This window comes from Dermacentor andersoni, chromosome 10 (genome assembly GCF_023375885.2).
Source record: "Dermacentor andersoni chromosome 10, qqDerAnde1_hic_scaffold, whole genome shotgun sequence".
NCBI classification, from domain to species: domain Eukaryota; kingdom Metazoa; phylum Arthropoda; class Arachnida; order Ixodida; family Ixodidae; genus Dermacentor; species Dermacentor andersoni.
The window spans coordinates 10959398-10976044 of record NC_092823.1 but is presented as its reverse complement, the minus strand read 5'-3'; the positions used below and the strand labels follow the sequence as shown (position 1 = coordinate 10976044).

The window sequence follows — 16647 nt, the reverse complement described above, 5'->3', positions numbered from 1 at the left end:
CCTAGTGCGTGCAATGTCGGAATGGCGCACGTCTGTGATCGAGCTGCTATCGGCGATGACGATCGTCGCTGCGAATTTTGCAGCAAACTATTCATACTGAGGAAGAACATGCTGCAACACATCAGGAGCGTTCACAAGATGGCCGTGAATGTCAAGAAATTGATGAAATGCGACGTATGTGGCACTTCCCTGCCTACAATGGAGAAGTATTCGGTGCACCAGATCGCTGCGCACAACTTCGAGGCTGACTACGTGCACCTGGTGGTCCGGAACAATAAGGGTGAGGAACAGTTTTATTAAGTTTATTCTCAGTCATCGTGAGCAAATGACGTTTAAACGCAATATTATATCTCGGACTTTTTTTAATTTCTTGTTGTGCAGTGTGCCTCCAAAAAGGCAGTTGTTTATGCGTTGCGGGCATTTGTTTACTGTTTCTCCATCTGTTTCGCGAAGAGCAGCTTTTGCGCAGGTGCCTAATTTATTTCCTTGGGGTATTTTGAAGTTTGTATCCTCGTTAAATATAGTTTGTTTGATTATCCATCTATAGTATAGTCATGTGTGCGCGCTCCCAGCGATGCGCTACATGACATACGTTTGGCATTGTCTGCTTTCCTGCACAGCAAGTGGAGTGAAATTTGACGTTTGTACATCTTATTTTTTTTAAGCGACAGGAGTAAGCTTTTCTGCGTTCTGACGTTGCTCTGTGCCACATGCGTGCGTGGCCTAGTCTTCGCCTCAGTGCACGTTGCAATGCGGCAGAGACGCAGAACCGGGACCATACATGAATTTGCGGATGTCGCTGGGATGGTTTCCCAGCGTATTGTGGGCAAACTCTTTAGCAGTACATTTCATAGAATAGAGCGAAATGTGACGCTCGCGCAACACCCCCCCCCCTTTTTTTTTTTTACTTAAACGAGAGGAGAGATTTCCTCTGCGTTCTGACGTTGCGCTGCGCTACTTGCGTGCGTGGTGTAGTCTCCGCCTCAGTTCAGGCCGCAATAGGTCCGAATGCAGGCCGACGTAGGTCCAGGACCACACTTGCAATTGCGGCTGTCAGCGGCTTGGTCTCCCGGCATACTTTGGGAAAATTCTTTAGTAGTACCACAGTCCTTCAATTGAAGGACTCTGGTTGTAGATTTCATAAAGTAGAGCGAAATTTGACGCACGCGCAATCCTTTTTTCTTTAAGAAGAGTGTGTTAGGAGGCTACTTGGTAAGACATCTTTTTGTGAACTTAAACTGCGCTTGAGAAAAGACACCAACGTAGAAGAAGACAGGACGAACGCAGACTAGCAACTGGTTTATTGAAATCACACATAATGCTGCCTCTTCGAACCAGGCGCATGCCCAAGCCAGATCATAACCGCGTGACGATGGAACACTCCCTCGCCAAGCCCCTATCTACAGTAAAAAATCAAGTTCTTCTTGAAAAGAAAGAGCTTTTCAAGAAGAAACTGAGAGAAGCGATTCACACTGTTCTGGGGCGTAGCTTGCACCATGTGCTCTCAGTTCGTCTTTGTCTTATCGTAACAGCATTGCTATGAATGTACAGTCTGATTCAATATTGAGGAAGGAGTGAGCATAGATCATGCTTAAGTTTCATATTTGTTTCTTATTAAAACAAAACTAATATGATAAATTTTTTGAAGTTATGGCGCATTGCATTTGAAATTCGATTTTAACATAAATTTGAGCAATATCAAGGGTGACCTCATGACACAGTCGAGTTGAAGGTGAGGGAGTAAAATAAATGCTACATTAGCCCATGTCCAAAGCCTTCAGAGTGATTATTTTTGTTTGCATCTCTCTCCCAATAGTACTTGTCACTATCTAATGCTATTTTGTGCTTTTATTACAGAATTTCATGAATGGAAAGCAGAAGAAGAGGGTAGCCAAAACTGCTGGTTCATTTTGCCCAGGGACCCCAAAAAGCTGGCCAGTGGAGAAACAAGGATCCACTATTACTGTAATAGATCAGGCGAGGCAAGGAAAAAGGAAGGTCATAGTGACCGTCGGGAGAAAAGTCAGGGGAGCTGTAGGTCTGGTAAGATATGTCTTTCATTTATTACCGTCACAATTACCGTCCGACACCTGAAGGCACCACCATAAAAGTCAGGTATCAAAGAAACCATTACGGTCATAAACCAGAAATTCAGCACTTGAGAATGAGTGACAAGGAAAAGGCCAGCGTAGCAGAGAACCTAGAAAGGGGTGTGCCCATGAAAACCATTCTAAAGCGAGTAAGAACATCTGTGGCATCCAAGCTGAGGCCCGTGCACTTGGCAGAGTGCTCAACCCTGCATAACATCAAACAGCAGTTTAACATTGCTGCTCCTGAACATTGTCACACTAATGACGCTATCAGTGTAGACATGTGGGTGCTTGTGATGAAAGAAAAAGGTGAAACACTTGTCCGCCTGTACAAGGCACAAGGTGCAGTGGACCCAAGTGGTACATTTCCTTCAGCAGACTTTGCTCTTGTTCTGATGACAGAGTCTCAGAAGGAGCTACTAGAAAAATTGGGCTCTGCAGGTACTGTATGTCTTGACTCCACACATGGAACTACAGAGTACCAGTTTGAGCTGACCACTCTTCTGGTGCTAGATAAAATAGGATCAGGTGTAGCTATAGCTTATTTCATCTGCAACCGGATGAAAGAGCAAACTTTGACAGCATTCTTCAAATATCTGGAGTCGGCCATGGCCAAAAAAGTGGCTGCTAAGACATTGATATCTGATGATGCGTCGCAATTCTACAAAGCATGGTCCATGGCCGTGGGTGCCGCAAAACAGAAACTACTCAGTGCCTGGCATGTGGATAACAATTGGCATAAGAAGATACTCGAGTGTGTAGAGAAACAGCTAAGGCCACATGTTTACCATAGTGTGTGGCTACTATTAAGAGTTCCTCGCGGAAAAGGCATTTGAAGATTATTTTAAGCAATTCCTTTCTAGTGAGGAAGAAAAACTGAGGGACTTCCTGAAGTACTTCAATGACCACTATGCAGTTAGGCCGCAAGAGTGGGCCTATTGCTTTAGGACTAGAGCAGCTGTCAACACTAACATGCACCTTGAGAGCAAGCGCAGGACGTTAAAGCATACTATGCTGGAGAGAAAACAGAATAAGCATGGTGACAAACTTATTTCTGCCCTCATGGACTTGACAAATCATTTTTTAATGAAAAGGGCTATCCAGATGATGAAAGGGGCAAAGGGTAAGAAGCTGAGCAGAATTCAGAACCACAGGTCTGGCAGTGAAATGGCAGCTTGTGCCAAATTAAATGAAGATGGCTGTGCCAAATTAAATGAAGATGGCATATAGACTGTGCCATCTCAGTCTATTAAAGGGCTCTCATATAAAGTGTCAAAAGTGGGAGATGGTGCTTGCTGTCCTTTGAGGTGTAAGGAATGTGCAGTGTGTGTGCATACTTACATGTGCACTTGCTGTGACCATCTTATACACTTTACAGTGTGCAAGCACATTCACTGTGTGGTCATCGCTAATCCAACTAGCAGCAACAAGGCCCATGAGAGCTCACCCGAAGAAGCATGTGAGGCAAGTCGGGCATTGCACATTGTACAGAGTATAACAAAGCTGGAAGCAGCCAAAGCAGTGTAAAGCTCAGCACTCTTAAGAGCAAAAATGGACTCGGTCAGACAGGCAATATCAGATGGTGAAGTCTCTGAGGGTGTGGCTGAGAAGGCAAACAATTTGTTTGAGCCAGTTTTCATGCTTGTTGAAAGTGAAAGTGACCCAAAAAGAAAGATGCCAGACCATTCAAATGAACCAGCCAACAAAAAAGTTGTGCACCTGTTAAGATTTCACTCTACAAAAAACCCTAGATTGTCGCAGCCATCATCTAGCCTTTCAAGGCCCACTGAAGCTCAAAAGGAAGTCCTTAAATAACAGCTTAGGGACAGCAACATAGAAACAAGAGATAACCATGTCAGCAGGGCACGATTACTGGTAACAAGCCTCCAGTGCAGTTAGGAAGAGAGAAGTGGTGCAGTAGTGCTGTGCTGTCATGCCTGTCAAGACTATGCAGAAAGCTTTAGGCCACTCTACATATCAGATCAGTTTTATATTGCATCCCTTATGGTGCATCTCTTACTTGAGTAGGCATAATAACAATTGGCAATGCTTCCTTACACATTTAATATTTTTCTTTTTTTCTTTTGGAAGAGTAGCCTTCGAAGAATAATCTACAACAGTGCTCCTACCTTCTCTTTCACTGTCTCCCCATTTCTTTTCTACACTTCAACTTCATTCTACGCACTTTCTTATTCTCCTCTTCATCCTACATTGAGGGTGTGGGAAAGTGAGCTAAGCGTGCATAAAGATTGCTGTGCCGAACTTAATTGCGGCACTGACGAAAACAAATCTTTGTCAAAAGGTTCACTCCAGCTACATTCCCCCTCCAAACACTGTTTATCACTTCAAGCCTTCATATTCCTGTGAGCTTTTGTCTTGTTTAACAGTTGTAACAGTCATACTATTTATTACTATCAATAGCCAGCATACATTTAGCACTGCAAAGGGCTGTTTAGAAGATGTGCGAGTTTCTACTTCCCTTATGATAAATACTCCAGACATTCAGTCTTTATTTTATGAAAATCTTTCAAACATTGCCAGTGATGACCACCATATAGGTTAATGTCGGCATGGGACTGAGGCTTTCCCGCAAAAAGAACAGTTATGTTGTACTCATATCATGTGACTGGCAGTTTCTGCTGTAATTTTTGCACTTGTCAACTGCACTGTGAAGAGTTCATTTCTGTGAATATGTGCTGGCCTGATTCTTCTTGTTCACGCATTTCAGATCTTGTGCTATGAGATGAGGAGGTGTAAAATAAAAACACCGTGTAGATTTCACAATGCCTTTAAGAAACCACGCAAAGCTTGGAGATGAAGCATTACATGCACCTTGAACCAAGTGTCTGGACACAGCGAGTGAAAGTTGTTTTGTCATGAGCGAGGGTGTCGGTGTTACTTGTAACTACCTTTAAATAAAGGTTTGTTTCAAAACAGTGGCTCAACTCTGTGTTTCCCCCGGTAAAAAACACAACCATTAGGATTTTCATGAGCGAGGGTGTCGGTGTTACTTGTAACTACCTTTAAATAAAAGTTTGTTTCAAAACAGTGGCTCAACTCTGTGTTCCCCCGGTAAAAAACAAAACCTTTGGGATTTACAATTCGCTTTTTAAACATAACTGAACAATATGAATAAAAAAAACTTGATGAATCAAGATATAAGCTTGCCATACCATGGAAACACTTGAAAGTCCTTTTGAGAAGCTTACTCATACACGAACACACTATAGCAATTATTTTCAATCGTATACCCACAATTTGCCGTGTCACCACGTCAAGTTTCAAGGCAGATTTTTTTTAGACTCCAGGAAGCTATATGCCTAATTCTATCCATTGTTTACTGCATTGCATTTGATTTTCTATAACAAATAAAATTGAATTCTCCATTGATTGCGCCGACGCTCACGTTATAATTATATGCTATTATTATTGACTAGTCATATATTTTCTTGGCGGGTGGGGGCTGCACTGGTGGCGTTCTACGAATTTGCGCCGCGTGTTTGTGCGGGTAAGCTTAAGTGCAGAATTTTTTTTGCGCGTTATGAAAACAATGCACTGCAGGTATTTTAATTAATGCAACAAGCTGTATGAAATATCGGTCTAGGGGTTGGAAACGTCGTTATAGAGAATCCCGACGATTTTTCTTTTGCGTGTGTGTATTTGGAGTTGATTCACAGTTTTATTTGTTTATTTTGGCTACATTGCGCCAATTGCGCTTCCATAGAATAAAGAAACGCGCTTGCCGACTCGATCGCAAGGGGACAGCCTGATCAACATCAATATCAGCAGCAATGGCGGATTTGCGCTTGCCATGGCGCTTGCAAGGTTTTCAATAGTTTTCGACTATTAAGTGATGCTTTTGCTATTTTAGCGTGTGGAGGTTCATTGTACGTCTGTTTTTTCAAGTTTGGCATGTGTTTTAACACATGTGAAGGTGTAGTCTTTTCTTCTTCAGCGGATATTTGTACAAGACCCCGTTCACCGTCTATCAGGTAAGATGTGTACGTATGCTACACGCAATCGTAGTGCTTCACTAAGCCACAGTGCACTACAAAGTTAAGCATGAGCGGTACACAAAATTTACAAGTTCTTAGTATTGCCAAGAACAACCATTGCTTGGTGAAGTTCTCACAGGCGTTGTAGAAGTTGTTGGGCGCGGCAGTGCTGAACGTAGCGTTAGCGGCTTAAATCGTGTTTTTTACTAGTAACAACGTGTCACTATTTCATATTATTGGCGGCGTCTCCAGGACACCAAATCGGTAACGGGGACACCAGAGCTAGAACGCGGACTGGTCCATGGGTTGGGGCTCGCCGAGGCCTGCGCGTGCTAGTAGTATATCTTGATGTCTGTAGGCTGTGTGTAAGTCGTACTTTCCGAATTTTCTGACGCATTTTAAGATCAGCTGTCCGCTTTCGCGGACAAGGCTGGAGTCAGGGTGGTCCGTGAGTTGGGGCAACATAACCTGCTTCCAGTTTGGGACCGCCCTGCTTCCAGTTTTGATCCCTCCGCTGCCCCTTGGGTACCCTGCCGCCTCCTTGATTATAATCTAATGCTCTCCTGAGGCCTCTGTTTGCCGGTTACATGTGCCCTCCTGGAGCACTACTTGTAAATGAATCCGATCTATCGTCGCAACGAAAAAAGCGCCCCGCGACTTCTACAACACCAGTCAGAACCTTGCCCATTAGTTTACATATGTGTGGCCGCAAATATCTGAAACTTAATGCCAGTTCAACAGGTTTGTTGGCAAGGGTGTCAGGTCGTTGCTTTGTGTTGAATCGGCCTTTTCTCAATTCTTAAGAATTTAATTGGAATGCACCTGACCAGTGCTGCTTTGTGGTGCTTGCCACCAGTCCCTTGGACAGGGAAGACATATGAGAATCCCTGTGCATACACTTTATACGCAGTGGTGTGACCGCTTCCTTTGGGAAACTACCACGTTAGCGATATTGTGAGCGCAATGTGACTTTCCTTCATCTTCCTCATCCGTACGTAGTGTGTGTCGCTTCTTCCTCGCCATAGCTCTAGCTCGGCAAGAATAAAGCGGTTCCTTAGAAGTGGTGGAGGTGCTGGGGTTCTACGTATAAGGTAACAGTGTTTGTGCCTTTAATATGTCTCATTCGATCATTTTGAGACGTGGTGGTGTTCATGCGTTAGCACAGTGCAAGGACATCCACAATGTAAGAGGTACATGATTCTCGAATTGTATACTCTCTCTGGGCTTTTCTCGCGACCTCAGCACAAGTAGTGGGAGCATCAAAAAACTGACAAAGCTAGTGCATGAATGTTGCCCAGTGTTGGTGTTCCTTGGTGTTGAAATTATCCTTCCTTTCTCTAAATCCAAGGGCGAGATCTTGCATTCTGAATGTTTGCTTGCGCTCTCATTATTCGCTTTCACCGTGCTTTCGTCAGCGGTCGTCTGCTTGGTGAAGCGGGAGCGCCTATTGAACGCTGCCTACTCACTGATGTAGAAGGTGAAGCAAACAGTCAGAAAGCTAGAAGCTTGCGCAATCTCATCCCAGGTTTTTAATCCAGTTTGACATTGAAGCATCCTGGTAGTATTAAAGTACTTTAGAAAGAGGTTCCAGAAGCATTGCCAAGTTTGCCACTTGGTGAAATTTGTAGTTTGGAAACAATTTAGGCTCTTAGCAAGATTAGTAGTGAACAGAGGTTTTCACATGGCGATTGGTGTTGTCCAAATGCATGAAGAGGTCACAGTACGAGTACTTAAGCTGATAGTGTCGGGTAACCATAAGCACCAGCAGGGGCCCCGTAACAGTGTCCCCTTTAACTTCAGATATGCTTCACTGCATGATGCTAAATATGCTTCGCCGCATAACACGACTCTGCTGCAGTGAAGGTGACTTAAACCGACAACAGCCGAGAAGGTGCAAACAGCACTGCGCTGCCTGGTTCTTGCTGTTGGCCTTTTCTTCTTTTCACAGTGTCCTTACTGTAAGTGCACTCCAGAGTTACAATGCAGGAATATGCATGTGTGCATAAGCTTTCATTCAAGAGTAACTCATGATCATAAGTTACGTCATCATGGTTTCGTACCATGTCACGGCATCATAAGTGAGACAAAATAAAGAAGCCCTCAAAGTCTGCGGGAGAGACTAATCTTTTGTGCGAGATTGTGCTATCCTTGCTGCACGCAGTGCAATATTATATGACTCTCATGTCTATGGTGGCATTGTCGATTATGAATGTTTCCTTACTGCGTTAAAAAAATGTGTAGTGCATCTTTCAGATAATAATGGCATTATAGCTTCAGAGTTGTTCCAAGTTTGGGGTACTTGTTCACTAAAAGTACATTATCAGAAAAGCTTTAGGATGTCTAGGTCATAATTGCATTTGAAGAACTAAGTCTTCCTACACATAGCAATTGGTAGCTTACTGTGTAATGTTGAAGGTGGTTTTTATTCATAGGCCCTACGCAGAGAGCAGCAACACAATGCCTGGCATGTGACCAGGGTTCGTCACAGTGTTTGCATTTCCAGTGCTCGTAACTGATTCCAAGCATAAATTTGCTTTATGAATTCTTTGTAGACAGAAGGTGCTTGAATATTGGTTGCATGAAATGCTCCAATGCACACTGTATATGTACAGGGTGTCTTTTATTACCATACAGATTTTCTTGTTTTAAAGTTATGGGCGCAGCAAATGTGGCATTCTTGCAGAGGAATTCCTCTATTATGGAACTCCACAAATTTGGAGGCAGTCACATTTTATAGCACTCTCATTTCTTACAAATCTTGAAAGTTGCACCTAATTCAAGATATTCATCATTGAATTTCACTGGTAAATCGAGGCAATATTGGTACTGAGTGTGCTGGGAGCGCAGAAAAGAAGGTCCCGCTACCTCATCAGATGGGAACACCCCCGACAACAGGCTCGAGAAAGTCTGAAACAACATCTTGGCCAGTCATTGTAGCAGCTGATACGACACACTTTGCCTGGCAAGCATGTGCATCAGTGTGCCGTGTCAGGCTATCATTTAAGCTTTGTCCCGCACTTCTTGACAGGGCACTGCCGCCTGATGTGGAGCAGGATGCACCAAGTTTCGATTGTACTCAATTGAACGCCATAATGAATATTTCAAAATAAGTGCAATTTTCGAGATTTCGAAAAAGAAAGGGTGTGCGTTCACATGTTACTTCCTCCAAATATGCCATTTAGAAGGTTGCCGCCAAGTTACTAATAAAAGTGACTGAATTTTTCAAAATTAATTTTCTGAAACTCGCATTAGCAGCAAAGTGTGTCCTCGTCACCCAGAAACTCCTTTGCAAGAACGACAGGCTCTCTGTGCTCAAAACTTTTTGCTAAATAGCTGCATGGTTAAAAAAAAAAAAACTAGATATGCATAATTGTTAATGTATGAAAATCGTACACTATCACTTTTCAAAATTTTTGTCCTATGCAACACCAGAAAAATTGGAAATAGAAGCTTCAGGTGACCTATCTGATGTGGAAGTTGCATGGCCATATTATTGTTTAAATTTTTCGCTATTACCTTTTACTGTGATGTCACCACTGCAGCAGCTCGATGGCTGTGGCTTTTCATTCCAGGTCACAAAGCTGCACCCAGGTAGAGGCAGAATCCAAAAATGCTTGTGTACTTAAGTATAGCTGCACATTACAGAATCCGAGGTCCTCAAGATTTATCCGTAGCCCTCGAGTTCCATATTTTTTATTGGGATTGAAGAGTAACGTTTGTGCTCTATCCCTCTATTTCAGACTAAATAATGTGCATGCAAAATTATATCTTCATTACTTTAAACCATTGCACCAATATCTGTTGTGCGTTGATTTTCTGATGTCCTTGCATTTGCTATAGCAAGGATTTTTAAAAATCAGCCACAAAAGAAAAAAATGGTCAAGGAACGAAGTGGTGTGTAGCAGCTCCCTTTTTTTTAATCGGCGGCAAGTTTTGCACTCGTGTGTTAGCAACACTGTTTCGCCAGTTGTGTACTTCTTTTGAAGTGTTACCTTTCTGCTTTGGAACTTAGTGGTTTTGTTCTGCCAGCTGCTTGACCAACACAAGCAAAATGTACTTTGGATATTCCACAAATTCATTCTGTATGCATTTGGTACAATAAAATTTGTTTCAAGAATGGACAAATGCAGTGATGGTTAATTGAAAACTGGAACATGCAGAGTTTCATGCTTCATTAATTTTCTCAGCCCCAAAGAAAGCATGCGAGGTTTGAAAATGTATCATGTGACATTAGTGCACTCGGTCTAGAGAACTGATTAATGCTGCATGGTGGCCATGACCATCCCTCATGAATTGGCATTCCCTGCCTAAACCACCTCACCAAGACAGCTTGTTAACAGCAAGAAAGCTGACGGGGCTTCCAAGAATTTCTATGCACTATTTATTACGATCGCCCTACTGGAATTGCTCCATTGCTTTGCTGACAATTGTCTTGACAAAAGTGGAAGCCGAATCAGTTGAGGTCGATCAGTTTTATTTACATACAACCTATTATAAAGTGGACCTTTCTTCGCCTCTTCAACTGTTCCCACAGCTGCTGCTGCCATCTTGCACGCCACATCGAGGAGGAGGGCAATGTACATGGCAGGTGCATGGGAGGATTTTCCAAGGAACTCTGGAAAGCTGTAATCAGATTGTGGGCAAAGTTAAACTTAAATACAAAAAGGGTGTAGAGTATTGTAACCTTGTACATGTTGATCACACCACATGTTTCAGCTACAGCTATAAGTGCCTTGTCTCATCAACCAAGCTACAGTTCTTGCAATGTTACACTTTGTGATACTCAGTATGAATTGACAAGACTAGCTGCTATTCTAGTGGTTGTGCAGGCCACAAGGGAACAGTGCCTGGCCTTTGTGCTTGTATGTGTCAATTTCTCTCTTTCAGTCTCGCCCAAGCCACACCAAAATGTTATCCACAAGTGTCGTGCCAAAATGGCCTGGCGACATTTCGTATTAAGCCATTTGACCCATTTATTGCACTGATGCACACAGTGCAACCAAATGAAGGAAATGACATCGCCTAGGTGATTATTAAATTACCCTTCTAAAATACCACAAGAGGAATTTTGCTGTGGCAAGAGCCTTAGCAAAACCATAAGAGACACAAAAATGAAGGAAAAGCGCCACCTTCAAGTTCCCGCACCGACTCGCCATGAGAAGCACGAATTTTGGCAGTGTCTGCTTGAGCTTAGTTATTTGGAGATACATGCAGTTGAATGCTTTTACAAGCATTGAGATGCCCCACTATGCTAGCTTGCCTTTTATGGCTATAGAAAGTTGTATACTGCCACAAGTCTGCCTATTCTTCTGATTGGAATCTATATTGAAGCTGCTTTGAGCAACGGGCAGTATTCTATTTCAGCGCTAATGATACATTGGCAGTAGTGTGCCTGGAAGGAATAGACAAAAGCATTGCAGAAGCTGCAGCACTTTGTGCTCGCTGAATGATCATACGAGAAGGTAAAGATGCCATCAGAAAGCATCCTTCGTATAGAGTCTCTTTAAAAGAAAAATACTACATCTAGACATGGTGACAGTTGTGGTGGCAAACTAAAAATATTATAATGATAGTTCAAGGTGTGGTATGGCATGTTTATGCTATTTCTGAAAAAATAAACACTGCAAGTGTGTCCATGCCAACAATTGAGACAGGATGTGCAGATGCAAAGCTGCAATACAGCACCACGGCGTCAAAAGGACAGTATGCAAGTGGTGGTCCAGCATCAAAACTTCAATGTCCCTACACTACAACACTGGGAGGCCATGCTGCATGACAGAAGCCTGTGTGGCCAGCAGGCGCTGCTCTGTCGGGCACAGGACGTGGCAGCAACTATTTCTCCTAAGGATTCAATAAACGGATTTCTCTACCTCACCCGCCATGCGATGCGCCGTGTGAGGGAATGACAGTGCCACTACTCTCACAGGATATGGATGGTGCACAACACCACCTTGAGCATCGGAGCGCACGTCTGCCTATGAGCTCTGTGTACTACGAACACAAGTGGTGCATGCAAGGTAACATTTAACATATCACTGCCAAATGCCATCAATGAACACAAGCAGCAAAGAAAGCTGCTTACATAATTTTCACAGTGTGTCGGATCTGCATATATTTTACATCCTGTCTGCATGCCGCATTGTTCATTTGTTCGTCACTGCTAAAAAGTGCATAGTTGCATGGTACTTTTTTCGATTTTGTGCACTTTCTTTTGTCCTGAAAAAATAACCACAGCAGCTATCTTCATAAAAATAAAGCAGTTAGACGTTTCTCAATGAGCCGTAAGTATTAAAGTTGCTCAACAGGGTAGTCTACTGAATTGATTGTATTTGAGTACTGCAGGTCTAGTTGTTTCTTTGTGCCTCGGCACTAGTTAGCTGAAACACCCTGTATACTGGACGGCTTGCCTGGCTGCCCGCACCGCCGAGGCGGAGCATCTAACGTTTTCGTGACGCACTTGTCGCCGTCTCGTGGCACCGGTCGTCCATCCTTATCGCGCAGCACACGCCAGCGTCGTCTGGTGTTCTGATTGGCTGCCGCAAATCGGACAGCTCTGGCGGGCGGGAAAAGTGGTCCGCAAGCGATCGGGCTTGCCGCCTCGTTTAACGCCTACTTTTATCCCCTGGCCAAGAGCTTTGCCCGGTTTAGCCGCTCCGTCTTTGGTGTGAACGTGCCTTTAAAGTAAAAAATCAACAGCTTACGCTTCCACATTTTTTGCTTGGTAGCTGCATTCAATTTGCTTGCTCCTCGTCTTTTAGATGTCTAGGCTCCCCACATTTTAACGTGGCTGAATAGTGCACAAATCAGAAAGACGAGTTTCTGTGGCCTAGCCTTCTCACACTTGCAAGGATACCAGCCAAAGTTGACCTATTTTTCTTATGGGGTGCCCACTGATTATGAGGATGCTGACATCGAAGGATCTCAAGTGGTTCTCTAGCATTTTGGTGACAGAATACAGTAATGCCGAGCTACAACGGACTTGATATCTGTCAGCACCAATGAACGCAGTAGTTAGTAGTCTCACTAAATTGAGAGTTCAGCCCAACAGCAGATGGACACCAGTGGTTTGAATCCCCATGTTGGCAAATTTAACTGGCTGAAATCAAGCATCTAAATGACACGCACTTAGTTCCATCCCTTCAATCTGTGAGCATAATGAAGGTCAAAGGTCAGGTTATGTGGCTGCAGCACCTTCTGTTCATGCAGCATACCTTTACTTTTCTTTACCAAGACACTTAGCATGCACATACCTTGTGTGCAAGCCACATCTATTTACAACAGAAACAGCGCTTTCCAATCGTGAGCAAAAGTTTGTAGGTAAAATATGGTAGAATTTTTTGTCCAGCCAACGCATGCACGCTGAAATCCAAGTGGTACAGCCAATATGTGCCTGTTCAATCACTGCAATGCATTGAGACACTACGAACAATGCACGGCTGTACCAGAAAAAGTTTAGATGTTTTTCACTAATGCAAGCTTTCGAGTAGTGTTATTGCTATTCAGCCGGAGTGCAATAGGAGCCAGTCAAATTGGTAAAACATGAAGTCAATGTGCACACAAAGACTACGTGTACCCTTGCATGACTTTGTGCCACAGGTAGCTAACAGCTTCCAATTCACAGTCCTTGTAATATGCTTGTGGCCGCCATCTACAGTGATCTATTTGATTGAACGGGGATGTGTATGTTGGCTGAAAACAAGAAAATATGCTAGAAAATATACTAACACCGATGGATGCAATATGTCCTTTCCGGTAGTTTCGCAAGGGGGAAACTGTAATTCGAACTTCATGGCAGCGTGCACCGCACAGCTGCACCTCATTTTATATTCTCGCGCATGCATCAGTGTTGCCGCAGCTGTCTGTAGTGACACCCTCGCGTGCATTTCTTGTTCAAGCTTTGTTGAAGGGTTTGAAGAAATGAAGGCAGTACGGTGTTGCTCATTTCTCCTTTTAGTATCCTGCTGCTTGCGGAGCATAGTAGCGCCTGCAACTCAGTTCTCAATGCGACCTTTGAATAGTGTGTGCATCTTAACCCTTTCATAGACGCAAGCAGAGAACAGGCCGCTTTGTGTCCGAGACATTACTAGTGCTTTTTTTTATGAAGCATTTTTTACATAACGTAAAATCTCAAAGCTGACTACGATTCAGTAATAGCGAAAAGTGGGAATATTACGTCCCACTATACAGCCTCAAGGCCCGTTTCTACCTACTCGTGGTCACCTGTAATGTGATTAGAAGCAGCCAGAGTACCCAGTACATTACACATTGTTTGTGCATGTTTTCATTATACTTACTGAGCATGCTTTGTATGAGAATCCTCAATCAGGGCTTTCCAATATCGCAAGGGTTCTTAGAAAAAAGATGCTTCTTGAAAATTCTGGAGGGCTCATATGTAGCAGCTCGCATATGTAGGAATGCGATTTGTTCGCGATGCTAATAATTTGATCAACTGTTTTGGTAGCTGTGGGTACGAGAAATTTAGACACCTAACCGCACCAAAATTCAGCTATTATGAAAACGCGGAATTTCGATAAAAAAAGTCCATTTGCCGCTGTGGTGGTTTGAAGGAAGGCGACAGAATAAACTAAACATTGTAGAAAGGGAAGTAAACAATCTGCGCAATCGCTCTATCGCGTTGTTTGACAAAGAAATGGACGAAAAAATGTGCTTAACGTGATTCAGAAACACATCTACACAGGAATGTTCAATGGTAGAAAATACACTTCACCGCTACATAATAGCGAAGTAGCCCTGAAAAGTGGGACCAATATTTTCCGACCGCCCAACAAAGGGTGAAATGCGCACAGTATGTACGGCAACACTTGCTTTATTCACCGCAGTAATGCCACCCTGTAATGGAGACACAACTACGACAAACGGTCCGAATTTCTTCCGCAGCAAGAAGCGAGAAAAAGTGAAACATTTTTTACCGAGTCAGAAATAAGCCAAGCGTGTTCCTGACGGTATGTAACGGCATGCCGCTGGAAAAAGGGGGTCCATACCTCGGGGTTCAAATTCCGCAGACACGGCATGCGCTTCAGCGTAGCCGTCAATTTGCGGTTGAGCAAGCGACGTTTTTGCATTTTCTATTCCGCATCAGCATCTTCTAGGCAGCGAGGGAGCACCTTGAAAACCAGCACGACGGGGGCCGTCTCGTTGAACAATCAAGGCCTAAAATTTAAAAGAAAACAACTATTAGCGCTTATTGTTTCAAATTTGTGATTTCAGTAGACTTACCTTGATGTTGTCGCACATTTCTTGTGGATCCATGTTGCTTTCAAGGTCGTTAACGCCAACATAAAGAACGGCGAAATCGACGCGCTCGAAGCGCATCGTGGAGACAGCTCACGCCAGCCGCAGAGAATTGTAGCTAGCAAAACTCAATGTGCAGGCTTTTATAGACTCAATTAGGCGCAGGCGCGACCTATTTAACTGAATTTAACCTGACTCACCGACAATCACGCCGCGCAAGGACGGCATGACTGAACACGATCCAACGAGGCGTAACAAGACCACGCGAACGAGTCTACGTGAACCGGCAATGGCCGCATGTGGCTGGCAGAAACCACAGGGATTTAGCAGCTGCACCTAGCAGCGTCTTTCCCTAGGCGTAGAAGTACCTATCTGGGGGCAGGGAGTACGCCACTGGCACACGTCACATCCGGTTTGCCTCTAAACCGGGTACAGCCAGCCTGCTGCGGGGATACGCTTCTCTTCCAACACGGCGGCCATCCCGCGACGCAGTCGGCTTGGAAGGTATATGGCGGTGGCCGCTCAGTGTTGCCAGCCAAATCCCGACCTTTGCGGTACTCTGAAATTTTTTCCAGTGACTCTACCCGCCACAGGAGCGCAGCGCCCTCTTCGAACTATCCCGCCAAGCATCCAAACTGGTTTCAACGGCGTTTCGGGAAAGGGCGCCCGCTCCCGGCGTGCGTCTATTTGTCGTACAAAAATCCCTCACGTGACCTGATCCTAGGTGCCTAGGGACAGCATCGTTTAGGGATTTTTGAGAAGGCGCGATGCTGGCGCCGAGCGACGCCGTGGCGTGTTCGTCCTGGGCGCGATCGTTCAACATTGCTCGTGTGATTGTACGTGCGTTGCTTGTGTGTTGGTTGTAGGTTCTGTGTGTTATACTTGGCGGAAAGCCGTGAGTAGTCGCGGTGCGGCAGTGCGGCTTTGGCCTCGGTGAGCTCTTGTAGTGCAGAATCAGCGTTGTGTGACCCGTGCTTTCTTGAGAACCGGCGGTGGTGACGATTGAAATATCGGGCCTAGCGCCTCGGCCGCGAAGTTCTGCGAACCGCGATGTGGCGTCGCCGTGTCCGACTTTGCTTAACGGACATCGAGGCATGTGCTGCACGCTGCAAGTCATGTAAATGCAACTGCGTCGACCGCCCACTGTTCAGCGCTGAATGTGTGTTTGGTGTGCTGTGTTTCAAACGAGTGATGCAGCCGTGCAGTAGGGGTGGCGGAGGAGCAGAGTGGCTCCGTTTGCGCGTTCACAGACATGTGCTCCCGTCTTGGTCTCATTAGCGGCTGTCGCGGGACTGTGGTGTGCTAGCTCC

General features: G+C 44.4%; 1 protein-coding gene and 2 long non-coding RNA genes across 5 annotated transcripts; 2 read left to right on the top strand and 1 right to left on the bottom strand.

Moving 5' to 3' along the window:
* On the top strand, window positions 1–5029 carry LOC140213760 (uncharacterized). Of its 3 annotated transcripts, XM_072285079.1 has the most exons (4): window positions 1–280; window positions 1858–2043; window positions 3469–3554; window positions 4819–5029. In XM_072285079.1, the coding sequence occupies exons 1-4, from the start codon at window positions 22–24 to the stop codon at window positions 4906–4908; spliced, it is 621 nt and encodes a 206-aa protein (XP_072141180.1). In that variant the 5' UTR covers window positions 1–21; the 3' UTR covers window positions 4909–5029. The 3 variants fall into 3 exon arrangements, 2 of the variants coding, with proteins under 2 accessions (XP_072141180.1, XP_072141181.1); XM_072285080.1 differs by lacking the exon at window positions 3469–3554; XR_011890695.1 differs by lacking the exons at window positions 1–280; window positions 3469–3554; window positions 4819–5029 and adding an exon at window positions 470–640 and having other exon boundaries at window positions 1858–3462.
* Window positions 5030–5289: 260 nt separating this feature from the next.
* On the top strand, window positions 5290–10210 carry LOC129380450 (uncharacterized). The gene is made up of 2 exons (XR_011890691.1): window positions 5290–6082; window positions 7111–10210. It is a non-coding gene; the product is annotated as an uncharacterized lncRNA (long non-coding RNA).
* Window positions 10211–10542: 332 nt separating this feature from the next.
* LOC140213757 (uncharacterized) lies at window positions 10543–15463 on the bottom strand. Its single transcript, XR_011890690.1, has 3 exons — window positions 15323–15463; window positions 15088–15256; window positions 10543–10708 (listed from the first exon to the last, which is right to left on the bottom strand). It is a non-coding gene; the product is annotated as an uncharacterized lncRNA (long non-coding RNA).
* Window positions 15464–16647: the final 1184 nt, after the last annotated feature.